Below are 12,506 nucleotides of genomic sequence, written 5' to 3'. Positions count from 1 at the left end.
ACCTAGCTAGGCCTCTGACCTTCATCCCAGGGACCTGCAATCTCCCCTGGACTGTCCTGGGTATGGCTGGGTGGGAGGAGCCTGGGCCAAGGCCCCGGCAGGGTTCAGGGAACCTCAGTGCGGGGAGGTCAGGCCGGACAGAGCCCTGGGCAAATCCCCAGCAGGTCCAGGCGCAAGAACTGTAGACACACGGGAGAGCACCGCCGCCAAGTTTGTCCCCTTTCAGAGAGCCCCGCCCTTCTCCCCTAGGGCTTAGGACAACCCCGCTTGGCCCTCCGGTGCGAGACAAGGAACGCTTGCCCGGCCTGACAGCACCCTGCCCTCACACCTCACCCCTCCCCGCCGGAGGCGGACCCGGAGGCAGGACACTGGGGCGCTGTGAGCCGCTGGGAGCCCGCAGGCCGCGCAGAGCGTGAGCCTCCCCTGCGGCGGACATCTGCCTCGGCAGCGTCATTGGTGAGCTAAGCTCGGGCCCGCTTTCTGCGCGGTCCCCGGCCCCTGTGTCTCCGTGTCCTCCGTCCCTCATTTTGCCACCCACCCTCCTCCGCCTCCATGGAGCAGCTGCTGCGCGCCGAGCTGCGTACCACGACCCTGCGCGCCTTCGGGAGCCCCGGGGCCGGCTGCATCAGCGAGGGGCGCGCCTACGACACAGATGCCGGCCCCGTGTTTGTCAAGATCAGCCACAGGACGCTGGTGCGTGCCCCTCACCCATCCCATCCCACCCCACTCCTCCCCCACGGCCTGGGTCCGCCTCCGGAGCTGGAAGCAGAAGGGGCTGCGGGGAGGGGAGGGCTGGGGGAAGTGGGAGAGGGGAGGAGCGGGGCGAGGGGACCCGGGGCGCAGGGGAAGGGGGCGCTGTGGTCTGGTTCTGGGCCAACCCTGGCGTCATAGCCGCGGGGTCAGCTTGCGGACTTGCAGGGCTAGCACCAGCTGGGGGAGGAGGGCTCAAGTGTTTTCTGCAGGATTCCACGGTTCTCTCTGCTGCGGGGTTAATTTACTCCCTTTTGCCTGGATGCACAGGCGTTTTACGTGTCTGTTTTAATTTCCCTACCCATCAAACACGGAGGTGAGGCTAGGGGTCCTGAGCTGCTTCTGCCACTCCCCTGGGGCCCAGCTCTAGTCTGCATTCCCCTTAGCGGCTGGGTCCTCCTGGGCAGATGGAAAGAGGCAGGAGGGACCCTTGCCCGACCTTGAGGGCCAGGTCCCTGCTCTTCTACTCACAGGCCTTGCTTGTGTTTGGACCTGATTTCCATTGCCATCCTAAAATATTGCTGTTACATATACTATCCATGTATATTTCCATAGATATATTCACAGGTGGAGAAAGTCAGTATGGCTGACTTTCTGTGTGTGCACCTACAGAAAGTGCCGAGGATGCCAAGGATGGCATTCCCTTAACTCTGGTGGGGGACTCCAGGGAGGCCCCAAGGGCCAAGCCCCTTTGAGATGCAGCAGTGGGTGGAGGGGCTGGCAGTGGAAGGGAGGAAATCCCAGGATGATCCCTCTAGTCTCCCTGCAGCACTGTCCAGGATGGCCAGTGGGTTGGTGTTGGTCTGTTCCCTGCTCCATTGGCGCTGGGAACTGTTCGAGTCTGGTTTCAGAACCCAAATAATTCAGTGCCACCTACCGGGAAGCGTTAGTGGGTTCAAGGTTCACACTGGCCCTAGAACCTTCACAGCTGGCTCCTAAAAGCTCTTCCAGGCTGGGATCCCACTATTCACCCTTGAAACCTTCAGTGCTGGCACACGGTAGGTGCTCAATCAATACACGAGAACAGGGGACAGGTGAAGCCCTCAGGACGTAGGCAAGCTGAAGCCCAGGTGTGTGCTGCCCCTCTGTGTTTAGGAGCTCACCCTGGAGCATGACTGAGGGTCGCTGGACACCCTACTCCATGATTCTAGGTGTGGATTGGCAGTTAGGACGTCTTGCAGGTTCTCCCTTCAGGTACTTGAATTAAAAGATGAAATTCTTTCCTTATGTGGACATAGATGTTTTGGTCTTGTTCACGAGGGTTAATTCTATAGCCAGAGATAGTCACAAATCATATTATAACAAACACATTTTTAACCCAGGTGTAGTGTACCTGAAGTGAGAGTTCACCTAATTTAAAATTGGGATATTTGTACAAAATGTTTTAGAAGTAGGAAGACCCCTGGGTCCCGGTGAAGGCTGTTCTGCTTCCCTGGGGCATGACTGTCTTCTTCCTGGGTGGGGTGGATGTCTCCTTCCAAGTCCCCAGGCCCTGCTGGGTGCTTGCCTCTGGGGACTGGCCCTGGACCCAAGTCCAGGCCCAGCTGATCCCCCCCAGCCCCTGGCTTCCCCTGCCCCAAGTGTGTGCCCCAGTCACATCCCCATGCTGCCCCTCATTTGCTGTAAGTGCCCCAGATATTGTGGGGGCAGGTAGCCTGGAAGGGGATCCAGGCCCTACCCTGGATCCTCCACTAACCTGCACTCCAAGTTGCCCCACCAGTACCCCGTGGCACCCTGTGGCACCCCAGCACCCCCATGGTCTACCACGACCCCCATGGCCTCCCAGCACCTCCCAGTATTCCCATGATACTCCCAGTACCCCAACAGGCCCCACGGTATCTCCATGGTGCTCCCAGCACCCCCAGCACCCCGCCCCCCCACCACGGCCTGTGCTTCCTCCCCTTTCAGGGCAGGCGCTTGCTGCAGACATCAGCATCCTGTCCACCCCAAGCTCCCTGCACCACCTCATCTTTGTAGCCCTGTCTTATCCGAAGGGGGCCACCTGCATCCTGCTCTCTGCAGGGCTGATGCCTTGCTCCCCAGTCAGTTTTCGGCATCTGGAGGTCCTGGGCACTTGTGATTCCTGGCTTCAGCCTGGCTGCAGAGCCACTGTTGGCTTCGGAGCTCACAGCCATGTTCTGGACGCAGGCCCGGCAGATGTTTGAGGGGGAGATGGCGAGCCTGGAGGCTCTTCGGAGCACTGGCCTGGTGCGGGTGCCTCAGCCCATCAAGGTGATTGACTTGCCTGGAGGTGGGGCTGCCTTTGTGATGGAGCATCTGAAGATGAGGGGCCTGAGCAGGTGAGAGACAGACAGAGAGTGTGCGTGTGTGTAGTGTGTGTGTGTATTTGAGAGAGAGAGACAGAGGGAGGGGGACCGAGGGACAGAGAGAGGGAGATGAGAGGCGGAGGGAACAGCCTCTTGCTGAGCTGCCCACATCACTCAGTGCAGGAGCAGAGGCAGGGCCAAGAGCCACACCTGCCTCCCTGTTGGAGACAGGAGCTCTTGCTTTCCACGCAGGGCCAGTCTGAGGCTAGTTTGGCTTCACAAAGCTACACCAAATAAGCACGTTTGAACCATCTGTTACTCTGTTTTTAGTGAATACCAGTGCCTGTTCAGTATGGGCAGTGAGGTCTGATCTAGTAATTATCTAAAATCTAATTATTAAAGTTATGCCATGCTAAGTCACTTCAGTCATGTCTGACTCTGTGCGACCCTGTGGACTACATAGCCTGCCAAGCTCCTCTGTCCATGGGATTCTCCAGGCAAGAACACTGGAGTGGGTTGCCATGCCCTCCTCCAGGGGATCTTCCCCACCCAGGGATGGCACCTGAGTCTCTTATGTCTCCCGCACTGGCAGGCGGGTTCTTTACCACTAGCGCCACCTGGGGAGCTCCAAAGTTATGTATGTCTATTGTTTAAAAAATGGTGGAAGAGGCAAACTCTTGAAAAGAAGACTAGAGGCACATGGCATCCCAGCGGCAGGGAGCAGTCACAGCTATGATGTGTGATTATTGTTTTCTTTTTGTGATTTATATTTGTTTTTACAAAAATTGGGACCTTCTTTTTTTTTTTTTTTTCTTTTTTCAGTGTTTGATCCTTTATTCCTGGTATTTCCATAGGCTTCAAGAGAAGCCTACCCTTCTTGGGTGATTTTACACTATTTTGATGTTTTGGAGAAGATTATTGCCTACAGTTCACTTTTCACTTTTTAAAGAACAGAGAGTTGTTTTTAAGGTATTTAAAACATTTCTCAAAACGGAACATGTTCCCTGGTTGTTGTTTCTGATTTCAATTGGCTGCATTTTCTTCTATCCTCAGTCAGGCCTCAAAACTTGGAGACCAGATGGCAGATTTGCACCTTTACAACCAGAAGCTCGGGGAGAAGCTGAGGGAGGAGGAGAACAGAGTGGGTACGTTCAGAATGCTGTTGTGAACCCTTGACCTGGGTGCGTCTACCCTGGGTAGGTGCTTGGGGGGACATTTTAATAATGGGTTGGGTTTCATGCCACCTGCTCATAGACTGCAGTGTGAAAAATGAGGTTGTTAAAAAAGTTTTGATGATAAGTTAGTAGAATTGGCTCATGACCCCTTTATACTCAGTCCTGTTGTACAGTGTGCTAGAGACAGGCATGTTCTGGCTGGTCTGTGTGTGGACCACGTCATCCCATGGTGACCTTAGCTGGTATCGCATCCCTGGAAACTGGGCAGGCTTGGGTCCCAAGGCTGGATTGTTGTGGGGCTCAGGGACCTGGGAAGATGTGGCAGGTGGTGTGCCTCCACGATGTTCTTGGAGTACATCCTCAGCCACCCATATCCTAGCAGTGTGGTCCTGATGCTCTGCTGAGGTCTGACATTAAGAGAAAGATGAGCAGCTCTTTCTATTAACAGGCCAGAGGGCTGAGGGTACCGGGCCCCGGTATGTGGCCAAGTTCGGCTTCCACACAGTGACCTGCTGCGGCTTCATCCCGCAGGTGAGTGCCTGGCGAGGGTCCGCCTGCTTAGCTCCTGGTGCTCCAGTGCTGCTCGTTCCACCCCTTGTGCATAACAGAGTTCCAGTTCCCTGGGCACCAGGAAGTCTGACTACCTGATTCCTGAAAGCAGAGTGTGAGCTGGAAGAGTTGATGTTGAGGTTCACTGTGCTGAGCTCAGAGGAGGCAAGGAGCTGTGGGGCAGGTGGAAGAGCATTCCAAGTAGGGGAAACAGCAGGTGCAAAGGCTGTGGACAGAGGGCTGTTTTCCCAGGCAGAGTCACTAGGAGCAAAACCCTTATGAAGCTAGAGGCAGATTTGGGGATCTCAGTCAAGGGCCAGCCCTCAGATCTGGGGTACCTAGAACTGTACCCCGTGGTTTACCAGGATTACTAAGACCCTATGAATCTCTGCTGAAGCCAGCTCCCCCGGGGGTTACATAGCCATCTGGGGCTAGTGACCAGCACAACACTGGTTCCAGGCCAGTGTGTCCAAATGTGGCTTGTCCTGCTTCAGATGTTGAGTTTAAGAATGCAAGTCTACAAAGGCTCGTTTGACCTCATACATTGATTTTTCAAGAACTGAGGAATGAACTTGTACACAGAACCCCAATGTGTGAAGCTGGTGAGGATGAAGCTGGCCTGTTAGGGACACAGGCAGCCACTGAGCATGCCCATCAGAGTCTAGGATCAATGAACCAACTTAGGTTAGTTACAGCCTGGCTAGGAAGGGGTGGGAGACCTGGAAGGACCCCTGGTCCACCTCCTTGTGCGGTGACAAGATGGTATAGGACGTAGCATCCGATGGACACAGCCTGGAGGGTCCAGCCTGAAGTTTCAGGAAGCTTCCTACTCCTTGGGACGACTGATGGGGCAACCCTGAATGATGGTACCCTGAGCTGAGCCCCCTTGGGACCACTGGCTTTGTTAGAGAACTGACTCAGTTTCTTTGCTGCCATGTCCAACTCAGCTCCCTAGTTTCCATAGCAACCTCAGGAGGCAGGTTTTTACTGACTCATTTTATAGACGGGGAAAACGATGTGTGGAGAGAAGCCAGGCGGTGTCTCGTCGTGCAGCTGGTAAGTAGAGGGGCCAGCGTTTGGCCCCTCTGACTTCAGAGCACAGACCCTGACCACCACACATGCTGGTCCTCTGTCCAGGTGAAGCCTGGGTCCTCCCACCAGCCATGAACCCAGGTGGCCCTGCCTTGGTAGTGCAGGGGAAGTTCGTATCTTTCTGTGGGTGAGGGGATCATGGCCCCTCTGTCCAGGGGGAGGGCTAGCCATGCCGGTCTCCAGCTCCAAACACAGTCTGTGTCTTTTATGACCTGGTCATCTAGGAGGAAGACCAAGGCTGGGACATGATGGGCCTAGGCAGGAGATGGGGCAGGAGGGCATGCCATCCCCATACCTTAGGACATTTGGGGAGGGGAACTCCCGTTTTCTCTTGAGGCGCACCTAGCAAAGGGGATGAACCCAGGGGTTCAGTGACCACAACCCTTAGCCCAGGATGCTGACCGGGGGCGCATGTTGTCTGGAAAGTTCTTCCCTTAAGGAATTTCATTAAGTAACCCTTTGTATAAAATAAGCTTTGCATCTTAAAAAAACTCTATTAAGGTATATAGCTGACATAAAATAAACTGCGCTTATTTAAAGTGTACAGATTGGTAAGTTTGGACATGTGTACACACCTGTGAACCACTAACCACAGTCAGGTCAGTGTGTCAAAAAGTGTCATCCCAAAATTGTCCCAGTGCCCTTTTGTAATGTCTTCCTCCTGCCCTTTCCTGCCCTGGCAACCACTGATCTGTTTTCTGTCACCATAGACTGGTTTGCATTTTGCATAATTTAATGTAAATGAAATCACATGCTGTGCGCTGGCTTCTTTTACTCAGCACAGTCATTTCAGTATTCATCCATGTTGTTACACATGTCAAAAGTCCATTCCATTGTACAATAAACAACAGTCTGTTTATCCATTCACTGGTTGATGGATATCTGAGTTGTTTCCAAGTTTTGCTTTTACAAATAAAGCTGCTATGCACTTTTGTGTACAAGAATTTGTGTGGACACATGCTTCCATTTATTTTGGGTGAATACCTAGGAGCCAATGACTAGGTCATATGTAGGTTCATATTTTGCTTTTTAAAAACATTTATCTCTTGTTTTGAGCTGTGCTGGGTCTTCATTGCTGTAGGGGCTACTCTAGTTGCAGTGTGCTGGCCCACTGGGCTTAGTTGTTCCGCAGCATGTGGGACCTTCCTGGATCAGGGATCAAACCCATGTCTCCTGCACTGGCTGCTGGATTTATTTATTTATTTATTTTTACCACGGAGCCACCAGAGAAGCCCCATATTTAACTTTTTACGAAACTGTCAAAATATATTCCAAAGTGGTTCTATCATTTTACATTCGCACCCCTAGTGTAGAGAGTTCCAGGCCCTCTGCACCCTCAGACACTTGGTATTTCCTTTGTCTATAATTGTAGCCATCCTAGTGATTGTGAAGTGGTATCTCAGTGAAGTTCTATTTTCTCTAATGACTAAGGATGTGGAGCATCTATTCAGGTGCTTATTTGCTGTATATTAGGGACATAAATGTTTAGGATTATTGTATCTTCCTCATTAGTTGACTCTCTTTCCATTGTGAAATGACTTTATAGTCAGTGTCTTTGCTCTGAAATCTACTTTGATATTAATATAGCCACTCCAGCTTTCTTTTAGCACAATTTATCTTTTCTATCCTTTTAACCTGTTTCTGTTTTTATGTATAAAGTGCATATCTTATTCACAGCTTATAACTGGGTCTTGCTTTATTTTTTCAACCTGTTGATCTGTCATTTAACTGGGGAGACCTGGGTTCGATCCCTGGGTTGGGAAGATCCCCTGGAGAAGGAAATGGCAACCCACTCCAGTATTCTTGCCTGGAGAATCCCATGGACGCAGGAGCCTGGGGGGCTACAGTCCACGGGGTCACAAAAAGTCAGACACGACTGAGCGACTTCACGTTCACATTCACATAGACCATTCATGTTTAATGTAGTTATTGATATGGTTAGGTTTGGATCTGTCGTCTTGTCATTCTTTTTTTTAATTTGTCTTATCTGTTCTTTGTTCCCCCTTTACGCTCTTCTGAATTAACCCTTTTTTAATGCTTTCATCTTGTCTCCCCTGTTGGCCAATGATAACATTTGCTGTGCTCTTTTAGTGTTTGCTCTAGGGTTTAGGCAGTTTCCACGCATAACTCTGTCCTGTGACCACCAGCTGCAGCACCAGCCCCTTACTTTCCCTTGTCACTCAGGTCAACGAGTGGCAGGACGACTGGCCAACCTTCTTCACCCGGCACCGGCTCCAAGCACAGCTGGACCTCATTGAGAAGGATTATGCTGACCGAGAGGCACGAGAACTCTGGTCACAGCTACAGGTGGGCACAGCAGTTATCCTCTGGGAGAAGGGCTGTCCTCTTACGAGCCTTCCACACATTTGTGTGGGGCCCTCTGCTAGAACAGAGCCAGAGAGGGGACCGCTGAACCTGGAGCAGGGCTGGGCAAATCATGGACACATAAGTGTCCTGACTATTGGTTCGATGCAGAAACTGAGAAGGGGGTGGCCCCTGAGAGCACCTCTCACTTCCTGGGTCATCAGATACTTAACCTCAAACTTTGCTCACGTGAAATGTAGGTGTTTGACTTGTGATTGGTGGCACTTACTACTACTTTCTTGCCTACTCTTATGCTGTTCTTTCCACCAAGGCACAAATGTCTTACCTTTTAGAGCAGGTGTGAACAGCAGGTGCCCCAGAGTGACTGGCTTCAAAACAGAACTCTCAAGATGTTAAAAACAGAACTCGCATATCAGTCCCTCATGAGCACGCATAAAAGAAATTTTATTGAACTCCTTACTGAAATAATCAGGCTACAAAAGAGGTGCAGATATGTATGTGCTATGAAATAAAAGAATAGCAGAGACAGTTTGCTAAGTTACATACAAAAAAACTTCACTCAGATTCATATTCTACACAATGGTAAAACCATAACCTCCGAGGTTCTCTACTGTATGACAATCACTAATGTTGCAGAGCTTTTAGACCTAAATTAACAGTAAATACCAAGACAAAATTACATTCCCCTGGAGTCAGAGGATCTTTATCTCTGGGCTTAGTAGGCAGTGGTGGTTGGACCCTGAGTAAACACAAGGTCCTCTTTACCTTATTTCCAAGTATTGGATGAGGAGACTGTGGCTCCCAGGCCTGTGATAACTCTATGTACCATAATTATTTTCTTAGGTGAAGATTCCGGATTTGTTTTGTGGCCTGGAGATTGTCCCTGCCCTTCTTCACGGGGATCTATGGTCGGGAAATGTGGCAGAGGATGACAGCGGGCCCATTATTTATGACCCAGCCTCCTTCTATGGCCATTCTGAGTTTGAACTGGCAATTGCCTTGATGTTCGGGGGGTTTCCCAGGCCCTTCTTCACCGCCTACCACCAGAAGGTCCCCAAGGCTCCAGGGTTTGACAGGCGGCTGCTGCTCTATCAGCTCTTTAACTACCTGAACCACTGGAACCACTTCGGTAGGCAGTACAGGAGCCCATCCCTGGGCACCATGAGGAAGCTTCTCAAATAGCAGCCTGCCTGTGTTCCCTGCCCAGCTGCTTGCCAAGGGACCAGGGTGGCTGCACCAAGGCAGTTTCAGGGACAAATAAAGCCCATGGGGGTGTCAGGGATGGAACTGTGTGTGTCTTAGTTTCACCTGCGTTTCTGTCCTCCATGCAGCTGGGTTAGTTTACTGGGGGCCCAGACCACCTGCAAGTTCTCTGCCAGGCTCATCACCTAGTCCAATCTAGGGGGAACATGGAGTTTGGATACTTTCATGACAATTGTATAGAAATTCACACAGATCTGGGGTTTGGTTCGGTAGAAGTTGGTGTCACAGTCCCCGCCGTGGACTCAGGGCTCCTGTTTCTGGCTTAGGTAGAGTTGGGGACCATGGAATGGGCCCAGCTCTTGAGCAGTGGCTCTGAGGCTGTGTTCAAGTCCACCCTTACTGAGGTGGCCGGGTGGGAGAAAGCCCCCTTACCCTTCAAGTGCTGGAGCCACTGCCCCTCTCCCGTGCTCCATTTTGCAGTTGGTAGTTTTGGTCGACAAGAGGGGGGCGGGCGGCAGTCTTGGGTAGCGGGTGTGCCCTGGTAGGTGCACGGGGTGTCCAGGGTGAGCGGGGTGTCACCGTGGAGGGGCGGGGCTGCTGGCCCCGCAGCCACCCAAGTGTGGGTCTCTGAAGACCAAGTCGCCCACATCACCAATTATTTCGGGGCGTTACGAGCGCCCCGTCAACCCTTCTCTGTTAAGTACCTATCTTCCACTGCAGCCTGCGCACCTGTGGGCTGCTTTGTATTGTAGAAAAATTCCCGACACCTGTCCGCGGTCACCGGGAAACAGCGCGCATGCGCGGGGAAGGAGGCGCGGCCGGCCCGGAGTCTTGTGCTCCGCCCCCGCCCCGCCCCTGTCCCCTGGGCCCTGCCCCACCCGGGCTCGCCACGGCCTCCGCGCGCACTCTTTTGGTGGCCGGCGCGTTCCGTAGCGGGGGCTGGCGTGCAAGGTCGGAGTTCCTGGGGGCGGGGCTGGCGTTATTGCCGCCTTCTCAGCCTCCGGCGTCTTGAGCGTCCCGTGCCCAGCGCCGCGTGCCCAGTGTCCCACGCCCCGAGTCCCACTGCACGCACCTCGCGCGAGGGCGTAGTCCGGCTGCCGAAGATGGCCCTGAGCGAGGAGCCGGCCGCGGGCGCCGCGGAGGACCCTGCGGAGGACCCGGTGGAGGATGCCGCGGAGGACGCGGCTCTGGCCTGCGGCGCCGCCCTCGAGTCATTCGGCGAGAGCGCGGAGACGCGGGAGCTGCTCGGCCGCCTGCCGTTGGTGCTAGCTGACCGCTCGGCCCGGGAGGGCGCCCTGGAGCGATTTCGGGGTGCGCACGGGTCGGAGGAGGGGAACACCGTGCAGGGTGTGCAAGTCTCCTTTCCTGCGGCCCCAGACACGGGCGTGCCTAAGAGAGGGAGGGCAGTGGGCCTCCACCGTCACGAGGAGGGATGGTGGAGCTCCCCTGGGTGGGTCATTTCCCAGTCCTTGTCCCCACCCTGTCCTGGGACCACCGCAAAGCGCACTTGCTCCAAGACAGCTGTGTGAACGGGGCAGTGGGTGCAGGAGAGGCCCAACAGGCAGGAACGGGCGGGGGCCCCCACCCAGAGCCTTCTCCTCAGCGCCCGTGGCTCTGCCAAGACCATGCATGCAGCCCAGTGCGGTAGCGCTGCTCCGGGCAGCGCAAGATGCTTAGTCAGACCCTTGCCGTTGTCTATAACGGATAACTTACAAACGATTCCTTAAGATCCCGTGGTTAGATAACTATGTAGGGTTTTGTGATTCAGTAAAACCGTCCTTGGGGACCTTTGTAGCTATAGAAATTTCTACATGATTTTGCCTTGGTGGACTTGTGATAACAGTTCTTAACTTCAGGAAGGGCACTCACTTGAGCAACTCCTCCTTGGGTTCGAATCCTGCTCTGCCACTTGGGCTAGTTGCTTGATTGTGCCCGTTTCTCTGGCTGTCTGCTTGGGTTAGCACTGAAAATACCTCGGGCACAGAACTGTCCTGAGGGTGAGGTGAAAATCCAGGGAGCAATGAAAGCCGGCTTTCCCTTTCATGGGAAGTGGTCAGACGTGGAGGTGTGTGGCTCGTGAGAACTGCCATAGGCCAGGTGGGCGTGGGATCTGATAGGAACGGTTCTAGCTGCTGGTAGGAGTAGAAACCAGGCTGCCTGGGATAAAGAAAGCCATAGTATGAGGGGGTTAGAAGGGCACATGGCTTGATGTGTGTGGCAGAGGGAGCATGGAAGGTGTTTGTCCTAATGAAGGGGAGAACTCAGCTTGGCTCTCAGCAGGCAGTGAAGGAAGGAAGAAGTGAGGATCTGAGAGGAAGGTGGATTGAGCACACAGAGAGCAGAGGCTGGGGTAGTGTGGCCCTGAGGAGACGCGTGGCTGGGGGGCTCACTCCAGCTGGCCTGTGCTCTTGGGAGCTGCCTGGGAAGTCCGCATGGGAAAACTCAAGGGTTTCCAGGGTTCATGTTAAGTCTCACGTTTTTCTTTTTAGTAATAATGGACAAATATCAGGAGCAGCCTCACCTGTTGGACCCACACCTAGGTAAGAACAGAAGCTGAGGTTTTGATCATTTACAGATAATCATAAAGGCCTTGGAACGTGTGTGTGTGTGTGCATGCGCACGCACGTGCCTGCACACCAGCTGAGACTATCAGGATAAACTGCCCAGGCTGTTCTTGTTAGTGGGGCCAACAGTAGTAACACCTCCTCCTGGAAGTGAACTTGGGAAGGAGGAAGGTAGTGATAGTAACTTACGTTGAGGGAAACACGGGGTGGTGGTTAGGGTCACCAGCCCTGGGGCTGGACTGCCTGGATTTATATCCCAGCTCTGCCGCTGAGCTGCTCTATGCCTGAGTTTCCTCACCTGTGATGTGGGATCATCAGTGCTGCCTGCCCGCCGGGCTGTGGAGATCTCAGATCACCAGAGAGGCACCAATAGTTAGCCTCAGCGTGCACACAGGTGCCTTTTAAAAAGTGGGCTGGTGCTGTGTGTGTTGATTTTTCTAAGTAACCAGCAGGTTTTGTGGAAGGTCAGCATTCTGAACTCTGCACTGTCTTGGGCAGAATAAATGCATTTCATGCTGCGTGGGGATGGAGGGCATGGGTCCATAGTCTCTCATCCAGTTATGCCAAGTGCATGTCTGAGT

The 12,506-nt window shown here is 53.4% G+C and overlaps 2 protein-coding genes across 3 annotated transcripts in view; both read left to right on the top strand.

The window, feature by feature from the left end:
* Window positions 1–405: 405 nt before the first annotated feature.
* Window positions 406–9,445, top strand: FN3K (fructosamine 3 kinase). Its single transcript, XM_004013041.5, has 6 exons — window positions 406–693; window positions 2,899–3,050; window positions 4,071–4,162; window positions 4,641–4,723; window positions 8,018–8,140; window positions 9,002–9,445. Exons 1-6 carry the CDS (start codon window positions 553–555, stop codon window positions 9,338–9,340), a joined length of 930 nt encoding a protein of 309 aa, XP_004013090.1. The 5' UTR covers window positions 406–552; the 3' UTR covers window positions 9,341–9,445.
* An 894-nt stretch (window positions 9,446–10,339) lies between these two features.
* The window catches only part of TBCD (tubulin folding cofactor D), a 143,793-nt gene continuing 141,626 nt past the window's right edge, over window positions 10,340–12,506 (top strand). For both annotated transcript variants that reach the window (XR_009595364.1, XM_027974323.2), the window contains exons 1-2: window positions 10,340–10,672; window positions 11,851–11,901. Coding sequence is in view for 1 of the 2 variants with exons in the window: in XM_027974323.2 (XP_027830124.2) it covers window positions 10,465–10,672; window positions 11,851–11,901 (259 nt within the window). In the remaining variant the exon portion in view is untranslated. The remainder of the gene's footprint in view (window positions 10,673–11,850; window positions 11,902–12,506) is intronic.

This window comes from Ovis aries, chromosome 11 (genome assembly GCF_016772045.2).
Source record: "Ovis aries strain OAR_USU_Benz2616 breed Rambouillet chromosome 11, ARS-UI_Ramb_v3.0, whole genome shotgun sequence".
NCBI lineage: Eukaryota > Metazoa > Chordata > Mammalia > Artiodactyla > Bovidae > Ovis > Ovis aries.
This window is presented reverse-complemented; position numbering and strand designations above follow the sequence as displayed.

Bases quoted from the DNA above. Each gene is read 5' to 3' on its own strand.
- FN3K (XM_004013041.5), top strand. From the start codon at position 553: ATGGAGCAGCTGCTGCGCGCCGAGCTGCGTACCACGACCCTGCGCGCC. The intron at 4,163-4,640 runs GTACGTTCAGAA...TTCTATTAACAG, and splicing joins GGAGGAGGAGAACAGAGTGG to GCCAGAGGGCTGAGGGTACC. The intron at 4,724-8,017 runs GTGAGTGCCTGG...CTTGTCACTCAG, and splicing joins GCTGCGGCTTCATCCCGCAG to GTCAACGAGTGGCAGGACGA.